We start from the raw sequence: 18,765 nt of genomic DNA, 5'->3' as shown, positions 1-18,765 counted from the left end.
GCCAGGATCCCCAGAACTCACGTAGATGCTGTTGAGCATGACTGCATGTCTGTAGTTTCAGCCTCAGAGGGAGGAGACAAGGCATCACCAGAGAAAGCTGGCTAACACTAGACTAGCCCTATTGACCAGCTTTGGGTTTGATTGATGGATGAGGTAGAGAAGATCAAAGATGATTCCTAACATCAACCTTGGACTTTCACATGTACAGGAACACAGGTGCATGGGCTTCTTCTCCATGTGAACTACACAGACAGACAGACAGACAGACAGACAGACACACACACACACACACACACACACACACACTGAAAAAAAAACGGGACAGTTGAATTCTTCTACCCATTTCACTGGGACAGAGTGCTTCTCTCCGCACAGGACAGAAACCATCTTCGTTAGCCGTGGACCAGGATTCTTTTACTCTGTATCCTAGTGAAATGGGTTGAGGGCATCAATAGTTCTCTTATGCTGTAATGCTACAACCACCGATATAACATACATAAAAGGCCATATCACATCTATTTTGCTTCTGTTAGAGTCCCGTGATTGCCCAGTTTAAATGCAAAGTGAGGTCCAGTGATTTACCAGTAAATGTGCACCCTATTGCAAGACTCTTGCACTTCATGGCTGGCCAAGCCTGTGTACTGATGGGTTCCAAAGACCGATCCATAATCAGCTCTGAATGCAGTATGACTAAGAACTAACCTTTAGAATGATGAGACAAAGAAGAATGAAAATCTGAAGCGTGGTCGTCCTTGCTCTCTCTCATTCTTGCCTTTGTCAAAACGAAGGGGGCAGAGGCAGCTTCAAACCCACATAACTTGTACAGTACCCATCATTCTCATCTGGCCCAGTGAAGGCTAGAGCCCAATAATAACAGCCTATTAACTTTCAGAGGACATGGGATCAAACCAATAAAGAGTGGTTCATATTTTCTATATGGTCACCACCCCTCCAAAGCAGGGCTCTCATTAATGTAACAGCTGTCTTAATGTGGCTTTAACCCAGTGACTCTTTACATTCCTTATGGCTTCTTTAGTTCCCTTGAGACACATCATGTCTTGCACCAGGCTATGATCTACAGGCTAACAAATTCTCTAGAACAACCAGCATATGGATCTTTTACTTAACCCAGCAGGAAAAAAAAGGGAGTAGTTAATCACTGATTAAAATGCCAGCAGAAAATGCTGGCGTCCTCGGGAAGAGATGGGAAAGCGGTAGCTAAGTCAACTCACTTGGAATGATAGCCAGAGAGTGTGAGTTACTTTAATTTGGGGGCACCTGGGAAAAACCAAACCTCAAACCCTCAAAGCCCAAACCACGTCTACATTCCATGTTTCACCCATTTGAGGAAAAATATTTCCAGTCTCTTCTGGATAGAGATGAAATTAAAGCTGTAAAAACAAAGACCTCTGTCAGGGTTGCATAGAGATTCATTTGGACACTTGTGTTTCTCGCTGCCAAATCTGAGCGCACAGCAAGCTAAGGTTCTCTGTGGTGCAGCAAAGGCTCCATCTAGAAATACTGTCAGAAGAAGAGGAAGAAGGAAAGAGAAATCAGGTAAAAAGACAAAGAGACTAGTTGCTGAATAATCTTTGGGTGGCTGTTCAAAAGCAAATAATGAGAGCATGAAGGTTTTATTGAGACAGAATTACTTGCAAATATTTACAGCGTGCAAACATTTAGTAAGTATTTCATCTCAGAATAAAATAGGCTAGTTTCTTACTGTCAAGAAGAGAGAAGACACAAAGGACAGTGACCTGTGGAAAGAGCATTTGACCAGGAGATAGGAGGTGTAGCGTTTGGTCCCAGTTTGCCAAGAGTGTTCTGTTGAGCTTGGACTTTAGTTTCTTTCTTTTTTTTTTTTTTTTTAAAGTATGGGGTCAATTATACCAGGTGATCTCAGCCTGGATTCAAGGACAACCAGAGTAATCATGGATAGATTTCAGAAGATCTGGGCAACGTGAGATGTACTTGTGTATGTGTGTGTGTGTGTGTGTGTGTGTGTGTGTGTGTGTGTGTGTGTGTGTGTTTACACAAGTTTTAGCCGGGGACAGTGTCTCTGGATTTCAGATTTTCAAATATCATCTCTCCCTTATCCCCAAACTGAAAACTACTAGGAGGAGCTGGAGAGATGGTTCAGTGGTTATGAGCACTTGGTACCCTTGCAGAGGACCCTGGTTCAATTCTCAACACCTACATGGCAGCTCATAACCATCTGTAATTCCAGTCCCAGGTGATTCAATGCCCTCTTCTGGCTTCCTTGGGCACCAGGCATACATGTAATACACAAATACACAGGCAGGCAGAACACCCCCGCACATAAATAAAATAAAATAAAATAAAATAAAAAAAATAAAATAAAATAAGAAAAAGGAAACAAAAACTATTAGGTAGCACCATCTCTCAGGACCTTCTGCACTAGAAGTCTGGGATTCTCAGGAAAGCCCAAAGGCATCTTAAAGTCACCTAACATCCCTCTACAGTTTAGAAAGTAGGCTAGGTACAGAAAACCCTGACTCCAGAATGGAATGAAATTATAGTCCCCTGCCACTCCACAGGCCCCTGCTCTTGATATGGCTTGCATGTGTCCACAGACCTGTGACACACGTGTGAGAACCTGGCAGCCCTCCTCCGCCTGCTCTCCCTCCATGCAAGGGCTAACGCTGGGTAGCGGCAATGCTGGGGAGAGCAGGGCGTTGGAAGAGGCAGGAGATGGAGTGCATGAGAGGGTCCGGAGGAAGCAGCAGTATGTCCTGATGTTACCTCCTTGGCCTGTACTCTCCCTGGCCGGCTAGCAGTACGCATCACAGAAGCGAGTGTTCAGTGAAGCATTTTACAATCCTGTGGGATTCTCTTTCAGGGGATCGAGTGTTATGTTTTCCTTCCCATTTTTTCTTTTTTCAAATTGCATTTGAAATAACCCATCTGGAATAATGTAGGTTAGGCTGCCTGTGAGGGCCAACCAAAAAATGTGAACAAGTAATTTATTGATGGGTAAAATTAGGCTCACACCACGGGACAATTAGCACTAATCCATGAAACTTGGAAGCAAATTTGACCTAAGCCACCATTCAAGTCAACCTGGCTCTCAATTATTTGAGGTGTTCCGCGGGCACTTCTCTGTTTACTCATTGCCACCAAAGGCTCTGGCTGTGGATTGCAGAGTGGAGGACACCAAGCCAGGCTTTAATGAGGTTTTCTCAGAAACGTCCACACGAGCTTTTCATTTAATACCTCATATTTATTGAACACTTAATATCTCCTACACATCCTTTCAAGTGCGTTGCCACATTGTCTTCTTAAATGATCCCCGAAGTGCCTTGCAGTAGTAGTTTTGTGTAGCTCTCATTTAGCAAACGAGAGAACAGAACTCCACAGACACTAAGAAAAGCAGTCAAGGTCAAAGCAGTGGCAGGTGGGGAGCTAGGGTTTGACTTTCGACTGCTCAACGTGGTGCCTAGCTGAATAAAGAGCATTTTCACCGTGGAAGTACTAATTCTCCCCACCCCAGGTTATACAGGGTTGAGTTTGAACAACTTCACTCATAGAGGGAAACTTTGTGAAAATTGTATTCTTATTTTGAAACCCATTATCCTTTCCTCATCATGGTTATCATGATATTATAGAGAACTTTTGAATGGTTTGAATTTTACCCCACGTAACCGGCGGATATTATAATATTGTGGAAATCCACTTGGAGGTCATTTTTATTTTTTTAAAGAAATGTAGCTATCACTTTGTTGATGGACTCAATGGCAAAATGAAAAGACTTTGGGCAGGTGAAAATGAGTCGGGCTGCTAGTCATCAGTTGAAATAAGAACTTGCTTTGGGGTCTATTTAACATATTTGATATTATACAGACAACTACAGGCAGTTAACTGTATATGACAGTAGACCATCAAGCAATGCGCGCCTCCTGCCCTCACTTGCTCAACATGTTGGCAGTGACGGGAAAGCCAGAAGAGGTGCCGTGGAGAGAGTAAAATTACATTGACTTAGAGATTATAGAATCACACTTAACAGATACGTAGCTGACTTTGTCAACCTTGTTCTTTCTGCCTTATTGGCAAAGACATTCTTGGGACATCAAAAGCCAGTTTGTTTGTGTTGTTATGGTTGCTCTTTTCAAAATATGGAGATATTTCTTCAATAACATACTTTTTTTTTATGTGTGTGAGTGTTTGGCCTGCATGAGTATCTGTGTACCACATGAGTATATCCAGTGCATGAGGAGCCCAGAAAAGGGGTTTGGATCACCCAACAACTGTAGGAGTTGCAGACAGTTGAGAGCCATCACGCGGGTCCTCTGGAAGAGCAGCCAGTGCTCTAAACATCTTAGCCCCTAACATTCTTTCAGCCCCTAACAAGGAGACATTTCTAAGAATTGTAACCATGTCATAAAGTCTCTCAACCTGTTGGGGATGGACCCATTCTGTATCCTGCATTCACCTGATATAGCAGGTTATGTGTTGATTGCCTGTTAGGGATTGATAATTCAATGCTGAGTTATAAGAGGTATCCGAGCAGAGGGACTGTTTTTTTCTTTAGTTAAGTATAGGGTGATGACAACATTCCAATATCCCATGTTTGGTCGACAAAGGTATTTAAAATAAAGGTCATTTCAAGGGCATCTTTTCTTTTTCCAAGTGGAAATTGAAGATGCTTCCTGAGTTTCAAAACACCAGGCAAAGGCTAAATCCCATTTTCAGCATTAGCAATGTGTCTGGCAGGCATGGGTGGGGCTAGAAGCACCAAGGTTGGCCTTAGCTAGATCATTAAAACCCTCTGATGAAATGGCCGGAGACAAGCAGCTCATTCCTCACTGGGCATGGTTTTCTCTAGAACAGCGTTCTGGATATTGGGAGCTTCAGTTGAAACAGGATGATTTCCTTTGGGAACCCTGAACTTCCTGGTGAAAGTTTGTTTTTTTTAGTAAAGGTTTGCATCTCAACTATTTTTACTGATTTTTTTTTTTTTATTGTAATGCTTGAGTTTGAACCTGAGACCTCTTACATGCTAGGAAAATTCTTTACCACTGAGGTATACACCTAGCTCCTTCCTGTCATTTTTTTTTTTTTTACATTGTAGCTATAGAAGGTACCATGCAATAAACATTTTAAAATAAACCCCTCATGGGTTTATGCTACTTCTCAAATACTTAGTCGTATCAGTTTGGAAAAATAAAATGAGCACAAACTTCAAATCCTTAGCCACTTTGTTTGGATTCTGTTTTTTGAAGGTAATTGTGAAAAGTGGTGGTGTTTGTTCATTATTTGAGCAAAGACAACTTTTACTTTTCTCTTTTTAGGGGAGCAGGGAGGGGATAGGGTTTCTCTGCGAAACAGTTTTGGCTGTCCCAGAACTCACTTTGTAGACCAAGCTGGCCTTGAACTCACAGAGACCCACCTGCTCCTGTCTCCCTGAGATTAAAGGCGTGGCTTTAGACTTCTACTTTTCAACCTTGGTCTGTGGTATTGGTAGAATGCTCTTCGAAGGAAGCAGTGGTGTCCTGAGCTTCTTGGGGAGCTCAGGCAGAGCCAACTCTGGTCAATCCAAGTTGGCTTGTTTATCTAAAGCTTATAGAAGGCAGTGGGTAGAGAGCTGGGCAACATGCTTCAGCAACCTCCAAGTACAGGTTTCTGAGTGCTTCATGGAGGGGTCACTGGAATTCAGGATCGTGAATACGTGAATGAAGTCACCTTAGGACATCTAGGAGTTTACTTTTCCCAGGGTAGCACAGAAATCTGGAATTCTGTGGCATGTAGTTGATTTTATATAAGTGATGGACCAACCTTTTCTGAACCAGAGGGCCTTTTAAACTTGTCCCTTTGTTGTGTAAAGTTTGACTGCAGTGGGTGGGTGGTAGGTTAAGTACCTTCAGGCATGAATTCTCACCCCTAGACTCTTCCAATAACATGGATGATGCCAAGCTCTTCCTTGATTTTCTTCCCATGATGCCTTTGGGAGTCATACTAGTGTAGACTCCCAAGGAGAAACATAACCAAATGCAGGCTTGAAATAGAATGTTCATGGTTCCACTACACCAGGCGGTGATTTATTAAGCCAAGTGAAGCTCAAACTCAATTATTTATCAACACGGGAAAATACTGGATTGCCTTCTTTTCCTCTTGGAAACATAAGGAGTATTAAAAGGTAATATTTGGGACTAGTGAGATGGCTCAGTGTGTAAAGGTACCACCAAACCTGATCACGACCTGAGTTCAACCCCTGGAACCTATATAGTGGAGGGAATGGACTCTTGCAAATTATCTCCCATGTACATTCTAGGCAAGGACTTTCCCTATCGGATTCTTTTTTCTTAGCCAAGCTGATCACATCTTTCTACTCTCTACTGTGGCCTTTATTTAGAGATATAATCCTTGTGACAATTACATCCAACTTTTAAAATGAGCAGAAACTTTGTCCCGACCTAAAGTTTTTCTGATTCCTTGATTTCCTAACATGGAGCTTCTGTGTCCTGTGAGAAATTCTTTTGGGCTCCATAAAGGAGGTTGCCTGAAGGCCAAGCTCCCATCTTATCTCCTCCTAACCTTCAACCTTAAATGCTATGTGTTTCTCCATGTTAAGTTTCAGTGAGCTTTCGATAAAGATGATAATACTTTTGATTGATAGAATTTACCACACCACAAGAGAAGACTCCTATGTGTACGCCCTGGAAAATTTACTCCAAGTTTTACATCTTAATGATGCAGATTTAAATCACAGTTGGGCAAGATCTTGAAGTTTATTAAAAACCTGTATAACACCATTCAACATGTTAGACATTCAGTTATATTTCTGGTTGGTATCTTTTTCTCTTTTCCATTGACACACAAGAAGACTGGGATTTTGAATTACTGGAAGACAAATTATTTTCCAACAGATTTTTCTGAATATAGGTGATTAGTATAGTGTTCAACACAGGGCATAACACAGGTACCAAAAGAAATGATTTTCACTGCAAAATGCTTTCCTTTTTTTCTTTGGGGATCTTCATCGGCAGCTATTCTAATTGAAATCAGAGTGATGTTTCACACTTTGAAAAAGGTAGTAAAATGGCTCTACTTGGATGAATTTATGTTTAGCTCATGTGACTCTCTAGAACAGTGGTTCTCAACATGTGGGTCGTGACCACTATGGGGGGTTCAAATGATCCTTTCGTAGGGTTTGCCATCAGAAAGCACAGATATTTACACTACAATTCACAACCATAGCAAAATTACAGTTATGGAGTCGCAATGAAATAATCTTATGGTTGGGGGTCACCACAACATGAGGAACTGTATTAAAGGGTTGCAGTATTAAGAAGGTAGAGAACCACTGCTCTAGGGCCTATACTTACACTGATTATAGCCATACAGAAATAGACTGGTATGAATATAAAGCCTAAGGCTTCGAGTATGCAATTGGCAAGGTCAAATTTAGGACACGCACCCTATATATGAATGTTGGTGTGTTGGGGGTGTCCAAGTGCCTCATGGACTTCCTGGAAGGCTGTGATATGAGGGTGCAATGGCATTGAGGACATCGGTAAAGAACGCTCACTTTTCTGAACCCTGTTTAGTAGTCCCTGCCCAGGGTCATTACCAGCTTTACTGATGCAAGTCCACATAGGGTCCCTGCAGCCCCTTTCCTGACCCCTGACATTTAACTCTCCTTTCTCCCCAACATATGACAGAAGACAGGGGGCTCTTGTCTGTATTTGCCCTGTCAGTAAGGGCCCTTTAATCTGTTTTAGCATGAAAAATTCATTAAGAATGTACTATTATTTCATCAGTGAAATCCTCAAATTTTAAATTAAATCCATAGGTCTGGTTCAGCAACCGCCGTGCAAGATGGAGGAAGCAAGCTGGGGCCAATCAACTGATGGCTTTCAACCATCTCATTCCGGGGGGATTCCCTCCCACCGCCATGCCGACCTTGCCAACATACCAGCTGTCGGAGACCTCTTACCAGCCCACGTCTATTCCGCAAGGTATCTAGGAAGAAAAACAGGGTGATAAGGATGCAGCTCCCGATTGCTTCCCATTGGCTGTTTTACACCGTGAATTCTGCCTGTTATGCTGACATTGATGCTGTTGGTGTGCCAATCATATGACGTCAGCTTTCCCCGTGCATACCTGCCATGTCTCAGAAGTAGCTTGTGCTATATCTGAAGCTCTTTAGATAAAATGTGCTGTGCTGTAACACTATTTCATTATTTAAAAACAATGCAACTTTCCCAAAGAAATATGGGATTTTCCCCCTGCTTTTGTTAAAACCTGAGCACTGTATTTATATCCCTGGTTGCAATCAACTGAGGTTCTAGGATCATAACTTGTTGCAACAGTAATTCAGGGAATGTGAGCTTTGATAAAGTCGTAATTTGTTATGGCAAGAGGGAAATGGGATAATGTTAAATTGTAAGAATGTTCTTTCGGGCCTGTGGAAGACAGTGTTTGCAATGCTCTGAACTCTGATGTTCTGTTCATGCATTGGTGCTTTAAAAGTACATTTGATGGGCTAGAGAGATGGCTCAGTGGTTAAGAGCACTGGCTGCTCTTCCAGAGGACCTGGGTTCAATTCCCAGCACCCACATGGCAGCTTACAGCTGTCTGTTACTCCAAGATCTGACGCAGTCACAAAACAATGCACGTAAAATACAAATAAATAAACTTTTTTTTTTTTTTTAAAAAAAGAGTACATTTGATGAGAAATTTGGTACCTGTAATGATGCCATTGTGTTCACTACCCAAATTGGCTTGTTAGTGTTGCCAATGTGGTATCTGTGCTCATATTCTAGGTGAGTGTGAACTGGGAGTTTATACATAGTTATGTGCTTAGACACATGCCAAGGTAGATGTAACTGTATTTGTTGTGTGGCTCTACAGCTGATCAGTAGGAAGTGCACTTGGAGTTCTCGTAGTATCTGACCGAATAGGTCACTGCTAACGGGAACTTCTGCAGTGCACTCATTCTGCTGGTCTACCAGAGAGCGTCATGGTTGAGCCTCTTTCTCCTTTCAGCCGTGTCAGATCCCAGCAGCACCGTTCACAGACCTCAACCACTTCCACCGAGCACTGTACACCAAAGCACTATTCCTTCGAACCCAGACAGCAGCTCTGCCTACTGCCTCCCCAGCACCAGGCATGGATTTTCAAGCTATACAGACAGCTTTGTGCCTCCGTCGGGGCCCTCCAACCCCATGAACCCCGCCATTGGCAATGGCCTTTCACCTCAGGTCAGTTCTGTGTTTCTAGACAGATGATTTGCCGTTACCAGAACCAAATCGTCAATTCCCCGAGGCAGCGGTATAATGAATTGCCAAATGTAAACCATAATGTATTCTTTATACAAGCCACATGATTTCAGTTTTCGAGTTTCCTTTCCTTCTTCCCTTTCGACTGGAGGCATCAAACGTTGTAGCCTAGACTTACAATTCAAGTGACTTCGAATGCAATCATGGGCACTCTGTGTTTATAGTCAGCTGTCAAGGCACTTGTCATATGTCTTCCCTGTCCTTAGCTCTGAGCTTTGGTTGAGAAAGCCTTACAAATTTGCCAGGGTTTCTTTCCTTTCAGTTTTTGTTTGTTTGTCTGTTTCAAATGGCATTTGCTCGGCTGACAGAATTTTGAGGGAGAATCCTCATCAGAAAACACCAAAAGCTCTGCCATAACCATTGGAGGGGAAGCAGAAAAAAAGCTGTGGAGAGAGAGAAGGGGGAAGTGAAGAGGGGGAGGGGGGAGGGGAAGGAGGGAAGCAGGAAAGTAGAAGAGGGAGGAGGAGGGGAAAGGAGAAGGAGAAGGAAGCAGGGAGAGAGAGAGAGAGAGAGAGAGAGGAGAGAGAGAGAGAGAGAGAGAGAGACAGAGAGAGAGACAGAGAGAGAGACAGAGAGAGAGAGAGAGAGAGACAGAGAGAGAGAGAGAGAGAGAGAGAAACAGAGAGAGAGAGACAGAGAGAGAGACAGAGAGAGAGACAGAGAGAGAGAGACAGAGAGAGAGAGAGAAGAGAGAGAGACCCAGCTGAGGACTGCAGAATCTGGAATGAATGAGGTATTGGAACACAAATTAGGAGAATTGCTAGTCTTTGGGACTATATAAATATTTGGACGTGTGTAATTGTTTTTGTAATTTGCATTGGACTATGAGCTTTCATTGGGGGATTACACTAATAAATTGCCCTGATAATTGCATGTCAGAAGGATGGTTAAATTTCCTACATGTGGCATCTGTCTGAACTTGACGTTATTAGTAGTTGTTTAAATACAGATAGCTTGATTTTATTAGAGAGAGAGAGAGAGAGAGAGAGAGAGAGAGAGAGAGAGAGAGAGAGAGAGAGAGAGAGAGAGAGCAGTTGGCCCAGGTGGCGAGGAGAGCCACCCACTAAATTCGGAGAAATGTCACAAAGGGATGGCAATCTATAATTGCAATCGAGGATCTCTTTGGGGCTCCGGAGCGAGAGTTTTAACAGCTTTCTCTTTCCTCTACCTCTCTTTTCTTCTTGGTGGGTAGGAAAACAGAGAGAGGCTTAGAATGACACAAATAGAAAATGAAAAGACAATTATACCCAATTACACACTAATCACGGGCTATCACCGCTGCCTAAGCACCGAGAGGGTATTCTAATAGGCAGAAAATGAGATTTTAATGGCACAAAGGGTGGCCAAAATAACGACTCATATATCTTTGCCTTCCCTGGCTTCTTCAACTTGTGGTATGCGTCTTCGGAGTGGAGCGCTCGGGCTCTGTGTAATGGTGATAACTCCTAGCAGCTGAGAAGTTCAAAGCCACAGGAGTTGAAAAGACTGGGATGGTAAAGGCAATGAAATAAACATTTCTGCCTCAAGGCAAGAGTTCATAAATCCTTTTTTGTAACAGTAAATGTAATTAAGTTTTATAGATTCCTATAGCACATCCTGGTCTTAAAAAAAAAAAAAGAAGAAGAAGAAGAAGTGAGAGGTGGTTTTAAACCTTAGCAGGAAAATAACAACATGAAAACAATGGAGGACTTCCTACAGGACTTTTAGCCCCTTTGATTTCTAAGTCCTGGCATTTGGGGATGCGATTTTACAGTGACAGTGACAGTGACAGGCTCCTGCTGGAACAGCCAGCTTTGTAGCACTCAGATTCCTTGTGTAGAAACTTCTTCCAGACTTTAGAAGCAGCATGGAAAGGTTCTGCAAGTTTTATCATCAGTCACTTGGAGGCCAGAAAACAGCTTCTTAGTTTTCACTCATTTTATTTATTTTTATGTGCACTGATGTTTTGCCTGCATGTATGTCTGTGTAGGGTGTCAGATCCCCTGGTACAGGAGTTACAGGCAGGCGTGAGCTGCATGTGGGTGCTGAGAATTGAACCTGGGTCCTCTGGAAGAGCAGCCAGTGCTCTTAACCTCTGAGCCATCTGTCCAGTCCCACAGAGAACAGTGTTGTTGTTGTTTTTTTTTTTTAATGGATGGATTTGGTTGAAAGTTTCCATGGGAGCTGCTTCTGTGAGAGGCAGGATTCCATCAGAAGGTCTTCCAACCTTACTCTCTTGAGTTGTAATGAAAATAACATGAATTCAAATTCTGTATGTGAAATGGTTAGTTTCTTGCATGCAATGGCCTGGGAATAATGTTATAGCAGTATTACCTAAGAGGATGCATTAGAAATTGATCTTCCAGCCATTAAAGGTCACCTTCAAGAAAATTGTCAGTTTTCAACTGTCAGTGACTTCAGAGTTGGTGCCAGGGTGGGGTCATTTCACATCTAGCAATGGAAAACTCTCACAGGCAACTTCCCACCTGTATTTCTTTATTTCATCTGACGTACTATATCAGTTCCATACTTATGTTTGTGAATAAACAGTGTCTTTTGTGTTTCTACTGTAGAGCACCAGTAGGGTTCCATGCTGTCCTAGTTCTTACAGCATTCCCAAAGAGTCAGGAAAGAGAGAGTACTGTCTGTCGGACAAAGTTGAGGATGGGCCAGGGAGTGTGTGGATCTGCATGGTCCAAGCATATCTATAAAATAATGGAGGAGAAAATTGGGGCTAGAACTACTAGATTTCTACAGCCCTTTGGATGGATTGCTTCTCAGCAATGCCCCTTGAGGTTTTGGTTGTCTGGCTTTAATAGAACTTAATATAAAGAAAGTTATGGCAAACCCAGTTCTAACAACTTGGTTCAACTGTACCTGAGCGGAAATGAGGAGATAGTGATGGTCCCAAAGTGTCAGATTTACGGAGACCCCATTATTGACACATGGACTGGATCATGGGATCTGAAGAACAGAACTGGTGTGACTGTCACTTCTCTGGTTCGCCACTGGCCCTTCCCCCTCCTCCCCTCTGTCTCGTCACCTTTGAGCAGGCAGTTCAGTGGCAGGACCAGAGGTTGGAACCCACCATTAGTGTAAGGGGTTCGACTTAGAATCTGGGATTCCTGGCTGCTTGGCTTAGGAGCTAGTCTATAGTTGAGTGGAAAGAAAGCACACTTCAAAACAAAGTGGAGACAAGATTTTAGTCACATTTGAAAATAACAAAAGAGACTAGTTTTCTAAGCTTTTAGTTTTTCAGTGGATTTAGTTTTTGGTTTTAGATTTATTCATTTTATTTTATGTGCATGAGTGTTTTGCCTGCATGGCTGTATGTGCACCATGTGCATTCCTGGTGTCTGCAGAGGTCAGAAAAGGGTGTTGGATCAGCTGGAACTGGAGTAACAGACATTGGTGAGTCACCATGTGGATGCTGGAAGACAAACCCAGGTCCCCTGCAAGAACAGTCAGTGCTCATAACTGCTGAGCCTTCTCTCCAGCCCCTGAATTTATGTTTTAAGTTTAGGTTAATTTAGAATTTTTTTTTTGATAAGCCTGGCTGATTTTCATTCATCTTTTAATTTCTGACAGTATTACAAACATTCCATGCTGACGGTAGGGAAGTTTTTTCAGGACAACCACTCATGACATTTTTGTACATTGACTCTGGGTTCTTTTTACATCTTTAGTTTTTCTGAAAATTAAGATAGATTATAGTGTATAGATTTTTCCATCTGATGGTATGTTCTTTTGAATTATTGTGGCCAATTCATTGTAGCTCTCTTCCGTAGAGTCTGTTTGGCATATTTAAAATATTTGTGTATTTTATTTGACTTTTTCTCCAGTATCACTGACGTTGGCACATTGTTGACTATTCAAACTGGCAGGGAATAAAATGTATGAGAACCAATGCATAATGAGATTTTCTAGTCTTATATTTGTTTTTCATTTCATTGCTTTTTTTTTCCTCTCTTGACACAAGGTCTCACTCTATACCAGGTGGGCCTAGGATTTGTAGCAATCTTTCTCCCTCAGTCTTCCATTGCTGGAAATATAGGTGTGAGCCACTGTGATTGGTTGATTTCTAGTTTTTTGATAAGGAACTGATGCATAGACATATCATTTGCCAAATGACACCCACTCTCTCTCTATCTGCCCTCCCCTTGTTATTCTTCTTGGAACATGAGTCCCACATTTTTGTTACAAGTCTCTGCCACTGCCCTTGACCTGCTTGTCCTGTGAGCCCGGTCAAATGGTATCACAAATGGAGGGCTGGCCTCCCCTTTGCTAGCAAAGGTTGGATCTGTCAGGACACTGGAGGCAAGAATCTCAGAGATGGACAGGGGCAGGGCAGGTTAAAACCTCAATATTTCCTACCTTCTGAATAGCTGTCTGATATATTTAACCTTTCCAGGAGATAGAGCTCAGAATGAGGCTCCAGTTTACCCCAAGAAGACCACCCAACTCACCCTAGTGAGGAGTTTCCCCGGTAGCAGAAACCTTTGGACAATACAGACCTCATATACACACAGATCGTTGATATCCTTCCACTTCCAGTCTTCAGTATCTTATGCACATGTGGTCGAGACAGAGGACACTGACTTGGAAGTTGGATTGCAAGGAAATGTTACCACACGCTCAAGACATGAGGCTCATTAACATGTGGCCCATGTTCTTTTAATTAACTTTCCTTTGCATGAAATACTACCCTGAGTGCTTCCCCACCCCCAAAACACACATAGCCAACACCCCCAACATGGGCAATTAGATTAACAAACTTGCATAATTTCATGCCCCACCTCCACCTATTTCTATAAACTTTGCAGGATTTGTCGACAGCTTCCAACAAGCTCTTGAGTGAAATGCCCTATCACTGGGTTACAGGGGGTCTGGGGAAATTCTCGATGCTCTGTCATCTATGAAAATGGGCCAACTTGGCAGCATTTAGGGTTCATCAACAATTGCAAATGATTCTTCAAATGTTTTGGGTTTGGTAAAACCTAAAACACATTTTTGCCAAGTACTTTTTCGCCTTAATTTTTCAAACTGTGTATTTTAGGGAACATTTGATCCATATGGTTTTGATTCATTTACTCTTGTATCATTGAGGTTTTTTTCTTTCCTATGGAGCCATTTGATGTGCAAGAGGCTTTCCTACACTCAGTTTAAAGCCCCTCCTTTTTTAAAAGGAGGAAGTCCTGTTTGCAGCTCCAGAGGCCATACATTTTGAGACCCACTCAATTCAGCAACACTTAAACCTACATTTGGTATAAATCTGGGTCATTATGAGCACATTTTATGTTTAGAACAGACAGGCAGGGTTTCATTCTTGCTCATGAGTGAAACCAATGGCAAAATAAGAAAACAGGCTTAAATTACAAAAAAAAAGAAGAAAAGAAAAAGAAAAGATTTTGTTTTAGAGAACTTTTAACTGTTAGTAACAAATCCTGAGGTCAAAGCTACACACAGAGGCTGCCTTTCAAATTTTGTCCAGGTCTTGGGGAAGATGTAATCAAATAACCGTTACACCTGTCCTGTTTCACGCCTAATCTACCAAGAGGGAAAAATTCTCGTAAAGAATTGTAAAGCAGCTTGACAATGCTTGAATGTCCTCTTGGCACTCAGCGCTTCCGGAAGAGAGGGTCGGTCTGTGGAGCTCATCAGATCTGTTGATCATCCATCTCAGTCTGGTTGAATTATCACACACTTTGTAGTGTTGAGATCCCAGGCCTGAAATGTAACCAGAAACACTGGCTGGGTCTCTGTGCTAATGAGATGGCAACTGACAGTGTAAGATGCCAGCATCGACTTCCGCTCTTATTCACAGTTCACAAAAGAAAGCCTTTACCTCAAATACCCATCTAGTTGCTTTTAAAGAAGAGTATTAAAACTGAGATTATTAGTGTGTAATGTATGTAAATTGCATATTTTGTGTCAGCTATGCTTATTAGGCGGTTTCTCCATTTCATGCATATATGTATTAGACTCTCCTGGTCCCATTTCAAATTAGATTTCAATCGTGCGATACAGTTTCTTTTGACAAACATTTCTTAATGCTGAAACTTACTAAGGTGAAGCAGCTAAGTGTTAATATGTATACATTAAAGTTGAGACTGCTTTTGATTTTGCTTGTATTTTTCTTTTGACCACAGAGTTAATCATGATCTCACAGTCTTTAGCAGCAGGGCAGGATGGTGGTGGCTTGTTCATTAAGATCTAAGGAAGAACTTGCCACGGACGAGCTTCGTATACTGATGGATGATGATGGCCATTAAAACAAACTATTAAAGATAGTTACAATGGGTTGCTTTTCTGTTTCATCTGTGTTAATGAAAATCTTTATTATCATGCATGGATATTTCTTTGTGCCCCTCCATTTTTGCGCTGTTATTTCAGGTAAACACAGGAAGGTTTGATTTGGTGGTATAATCAGCTCTCATTTCAAGAGAGCTGTCATGCCCCTCCCCGCCACGGGACATTTTGGGTACACACTATTTGAGAAGCTATTTGAGGCTAGTATTATTAATAAGCCATTTGTTTCGCACATTTGACGCACAGATCCCATACCCTCAGCTCACCTTTTATTGCCTTGAAGAACCAGACAAGCAGGTGGTCTGCTACACTAACTCAGTTCCCAAAGGAGCCAATTCCTTCCTTCACACTTCCCAGAAACTCATCCGTGGAAGAAAGAGGGGTGATTTTGATTAAAGAGATTTGTTGGGTGTCAAACAAAGCTGGGATGGAGACACGTTCCGGATGAAAGGGGCTGTCTCCCCAAAGCCCCCACCTCTTTCTGGTTCTTTTCCAAAGCGGCCCATGAGCCCATTCCCAGGGCTTGTGGAGCCCCATGTGTTTACGAAGTACTCAAGGCGTGTTTATGATCATAAATGAGCCTGTTCCAGCTACATCAGAAGAGCTCTGGGTCATTTGTATATTTCCAGCAGGCCGTATTCTGCTGAGGGGTGAGGGGCTTCTGCTTCATCGTGAATACACTTCTGTTAATTCCTTTGTTGAATCCACACAGGCTGCCACTGACCTGGTGCCTTGAGTTTTGCTGTACAGGCTGAGGTCTCTACCCTTGAAAACATGAGGACACCCTGGCTTATGATGACTCTAGTTGTGACCCCTTGACTTATGTGTATTTGGAGAGTTGTAAGAGCAACAACGAGTTGGCCCAAATCTCCTTTCCATACACAGAGAGGGCACAGCAGTCCGTGACAGCATCAGCATCCTGAAGAGAGCCACAGGCAAACCTATTCTCTGCTGAGTTCATCTTTGTGTGTCTGCCGAGTTGATTTAAACAGCAATTCTGTCAGCTCTGTCCTTCTGTACATCAGACAACTTAGACAACGGCCTGTGGTCTTTTAGGCTCATTTGAATTCCTCTAGCCACTGAAGAGGAAAAGAAAAATTGAGTGTGATTTCTTCGTTTATAACTAAGCTACTAGAATAAAAAGTTTGTCCTTGTAGTCAGCAGTATCCAGAAGAGCCAGGCTAGGTTCTCACACAAGGCCTATGGTCTGAATCAACTCTTTATATGCGGTTGGAATGCGATGTAAAGCTTTTAATTTATTACTGCATTTGCAAAATGGCAATATCTAGAGAAATCTGAATACTTGCATATTTATTCAATTATGGGCTGAATGTATGCTCTGTGCTGCAAACACAGAAGACTTGATTCAGTCATTAGTTATGTACTGTTTTTTGTTTTTTGGTTTTTTTTTTTTTCTCTCTCTCCCCCAAAGAATCTGTCTGGGTTTCATCAGAGGTGTATATTTTTCAGTGTAGAGTACAATATTTAAAAATTGCTCTTGGCATTCAGGTTGGGGTTGGCAAACTGGAATTTCTGAGACTTCTGGTTGCAGTGTCCCAATGACGAATGGAAGAGGTATCTAGCTAGGAGACCTTTTAAGATGGCACCATTGGAAAAGCATATTTATATTTCTCTCTCTCTCTCTCTCTCTCTAAATATATTTATGAGGTACTATGTGGCCCTTCAATACATAGAGAATGTGTAGTACTTAAATTAGGGTAACTGGTTTTCTGACACTCCAACATACCATTTCTTTGAATCAGGGACATCTAGCTTTGAAATATTCAGTTATTTATTGACAATCATAATCACTCTGCTGTGCTCTAGAGCATTCTGTTACTTTTTATATCAAATTGGACCTGTGGACCCATAATCCATCCTGTCTGCACCCCTGTGTCTCCCTGCCCTTTCTCCCATGCCTTTCTGAAAATGCCATTCTTTCTGTTCTTTTTACTTTTTAGATGAACTTTTGAGCTTCCACATGTAATTGAGAATGTGGGGAGTCGGGCTTCTTTCACTTAATGTAGGAGATTGTGCGTTCTGGAGATGGGCAGATGGCTCAGTTGGTAAAGTGCTTGCTGTTCAAGTGTGTGGACTCGAGTTAAGAGCTAGGCACTACAGCATATGTCTGTCGCTCTAGTGCTGCTGGGAAAGTGGAGACTAGAGGGTCACTGGGGTTTGCAGGCCATCCAGATAGCCTAGTTCAATCTGTGAGCTTCAGGTCCACAAGTTACCATGTCTCAAAAATAAGGTGGAGAGTGACCAAGGAATACACTCTACATCAACCTCTGGTCTCTACGTGCAGGAGAATACACATGTATCGACACACCTGTGTGCATTCATATATGGTGTGCTTTGTGGAGTCACAAGTTAGTATTTCTAGACTGCAGGGAATTTTTTTTTCTTTCGTCATGTGTAGTGTAGGGGTAAGTTTCTCGGGTCCCACCTGGTCCCCTGGTCCCGCCCTGCCCCGCAGTCCTGCAGCCGCTTACAAAATAACCACTCAGAGGCTTAATATTATTTACAAACTGCATGGCCTATGGCAGGTTTCTTGCTAGCTAGCTCTTTCATCTTAAATTAACCCATTTCTATTAATCTATGTTTTGCCATATTGCCATGGCGTTACTGATCTGCTGGCATCTTGCTGCTCCTTGGGCGGCTGCTAAATGTCTCTCTCTCCTTTCCTTTCTTCTCTCTGTATCTCTGCTTCAATTTCCCACCTGCCTCTAAGCTGCCTTGCCATAGGCCAAAACAGTTTTATTTATTAGCCAATGGGAGCAACACATATTCACAGCATACAGAAAGACATCCCATAGCAGTCATGAGACACTGTGCAGCCAGTCTTTAGTGCTGAACTAACAGAGGTTTCTTTTAAAGAAATAATGGTTCTTTTTTTTTTTCCTTTCTCACAAAATACTCATGTGCCATTAAAACAGCTTGCACTTGCAAAGTTCTACTTAATCTAGTATAATCTGAGATTCATACATGGCCCCTGTGGAGCTGTTCCCTTCCCTGGTTGCCTTTGTGGAAAACTTCCCACTCAGGGTCAACTCTTCTCTGATTCTCAGGCAGGATTTCTTATTTTAGCCTCTGTGAATGCCACATGACTTTATTTATAACTTGTTGAATACCAAACTAACAATGTTTAAGGGAACATTTCCTAGGAAGTAATGAATGA

General features: G+C 42.2%; 1 protein-coding gene across 1 annotated transcript in view; it reads left to right on the top strand.

Moving 5' to 3' along the window:
- Positions 1-18,765, top strand: part of Pax3 (paired box 3) — a 94,814-nt gene that overhangs the window by 67,406 nt on the left and 8,643 nt on the right. Inside the window, exons 6-7 of the mRNA XM_052749257.1 lie at positions 7,811-7,976; positions 9,007-9,221. Coding sequence (XP_052605217.1) covers positions 7,811-7,976; positions 9,007-9,221 — 381 coding nt within the window. The remainder of the gene's footprint in view (positions 1-7,810; positions 7,977-9,006; positions 9,222-18,765) is intronic.

This window comes from Peromyscus californicus, unplaced genomic scaffold (assembly GCF_007827085.1).
Source record: "Peromyscus californicus insignis strain IS unplaced genomic scaffold, ASM782708v3 Scaffold_21__1_contigs__length_65335640, whole genome shotgun sequence".
In the NCBI taxonomy this organism is placed as follows: domain Eukaryota; kingdom Metazoa; phylum Chordata; class Mammalia; order Rodentia; family Cricetidae; genus Peromyscus; species Peromyscus californicus.
Note: the sequence above shows the minus strand (reverse complement) of the source record. Positions and strands in the feature narration are given on the sequence as shown.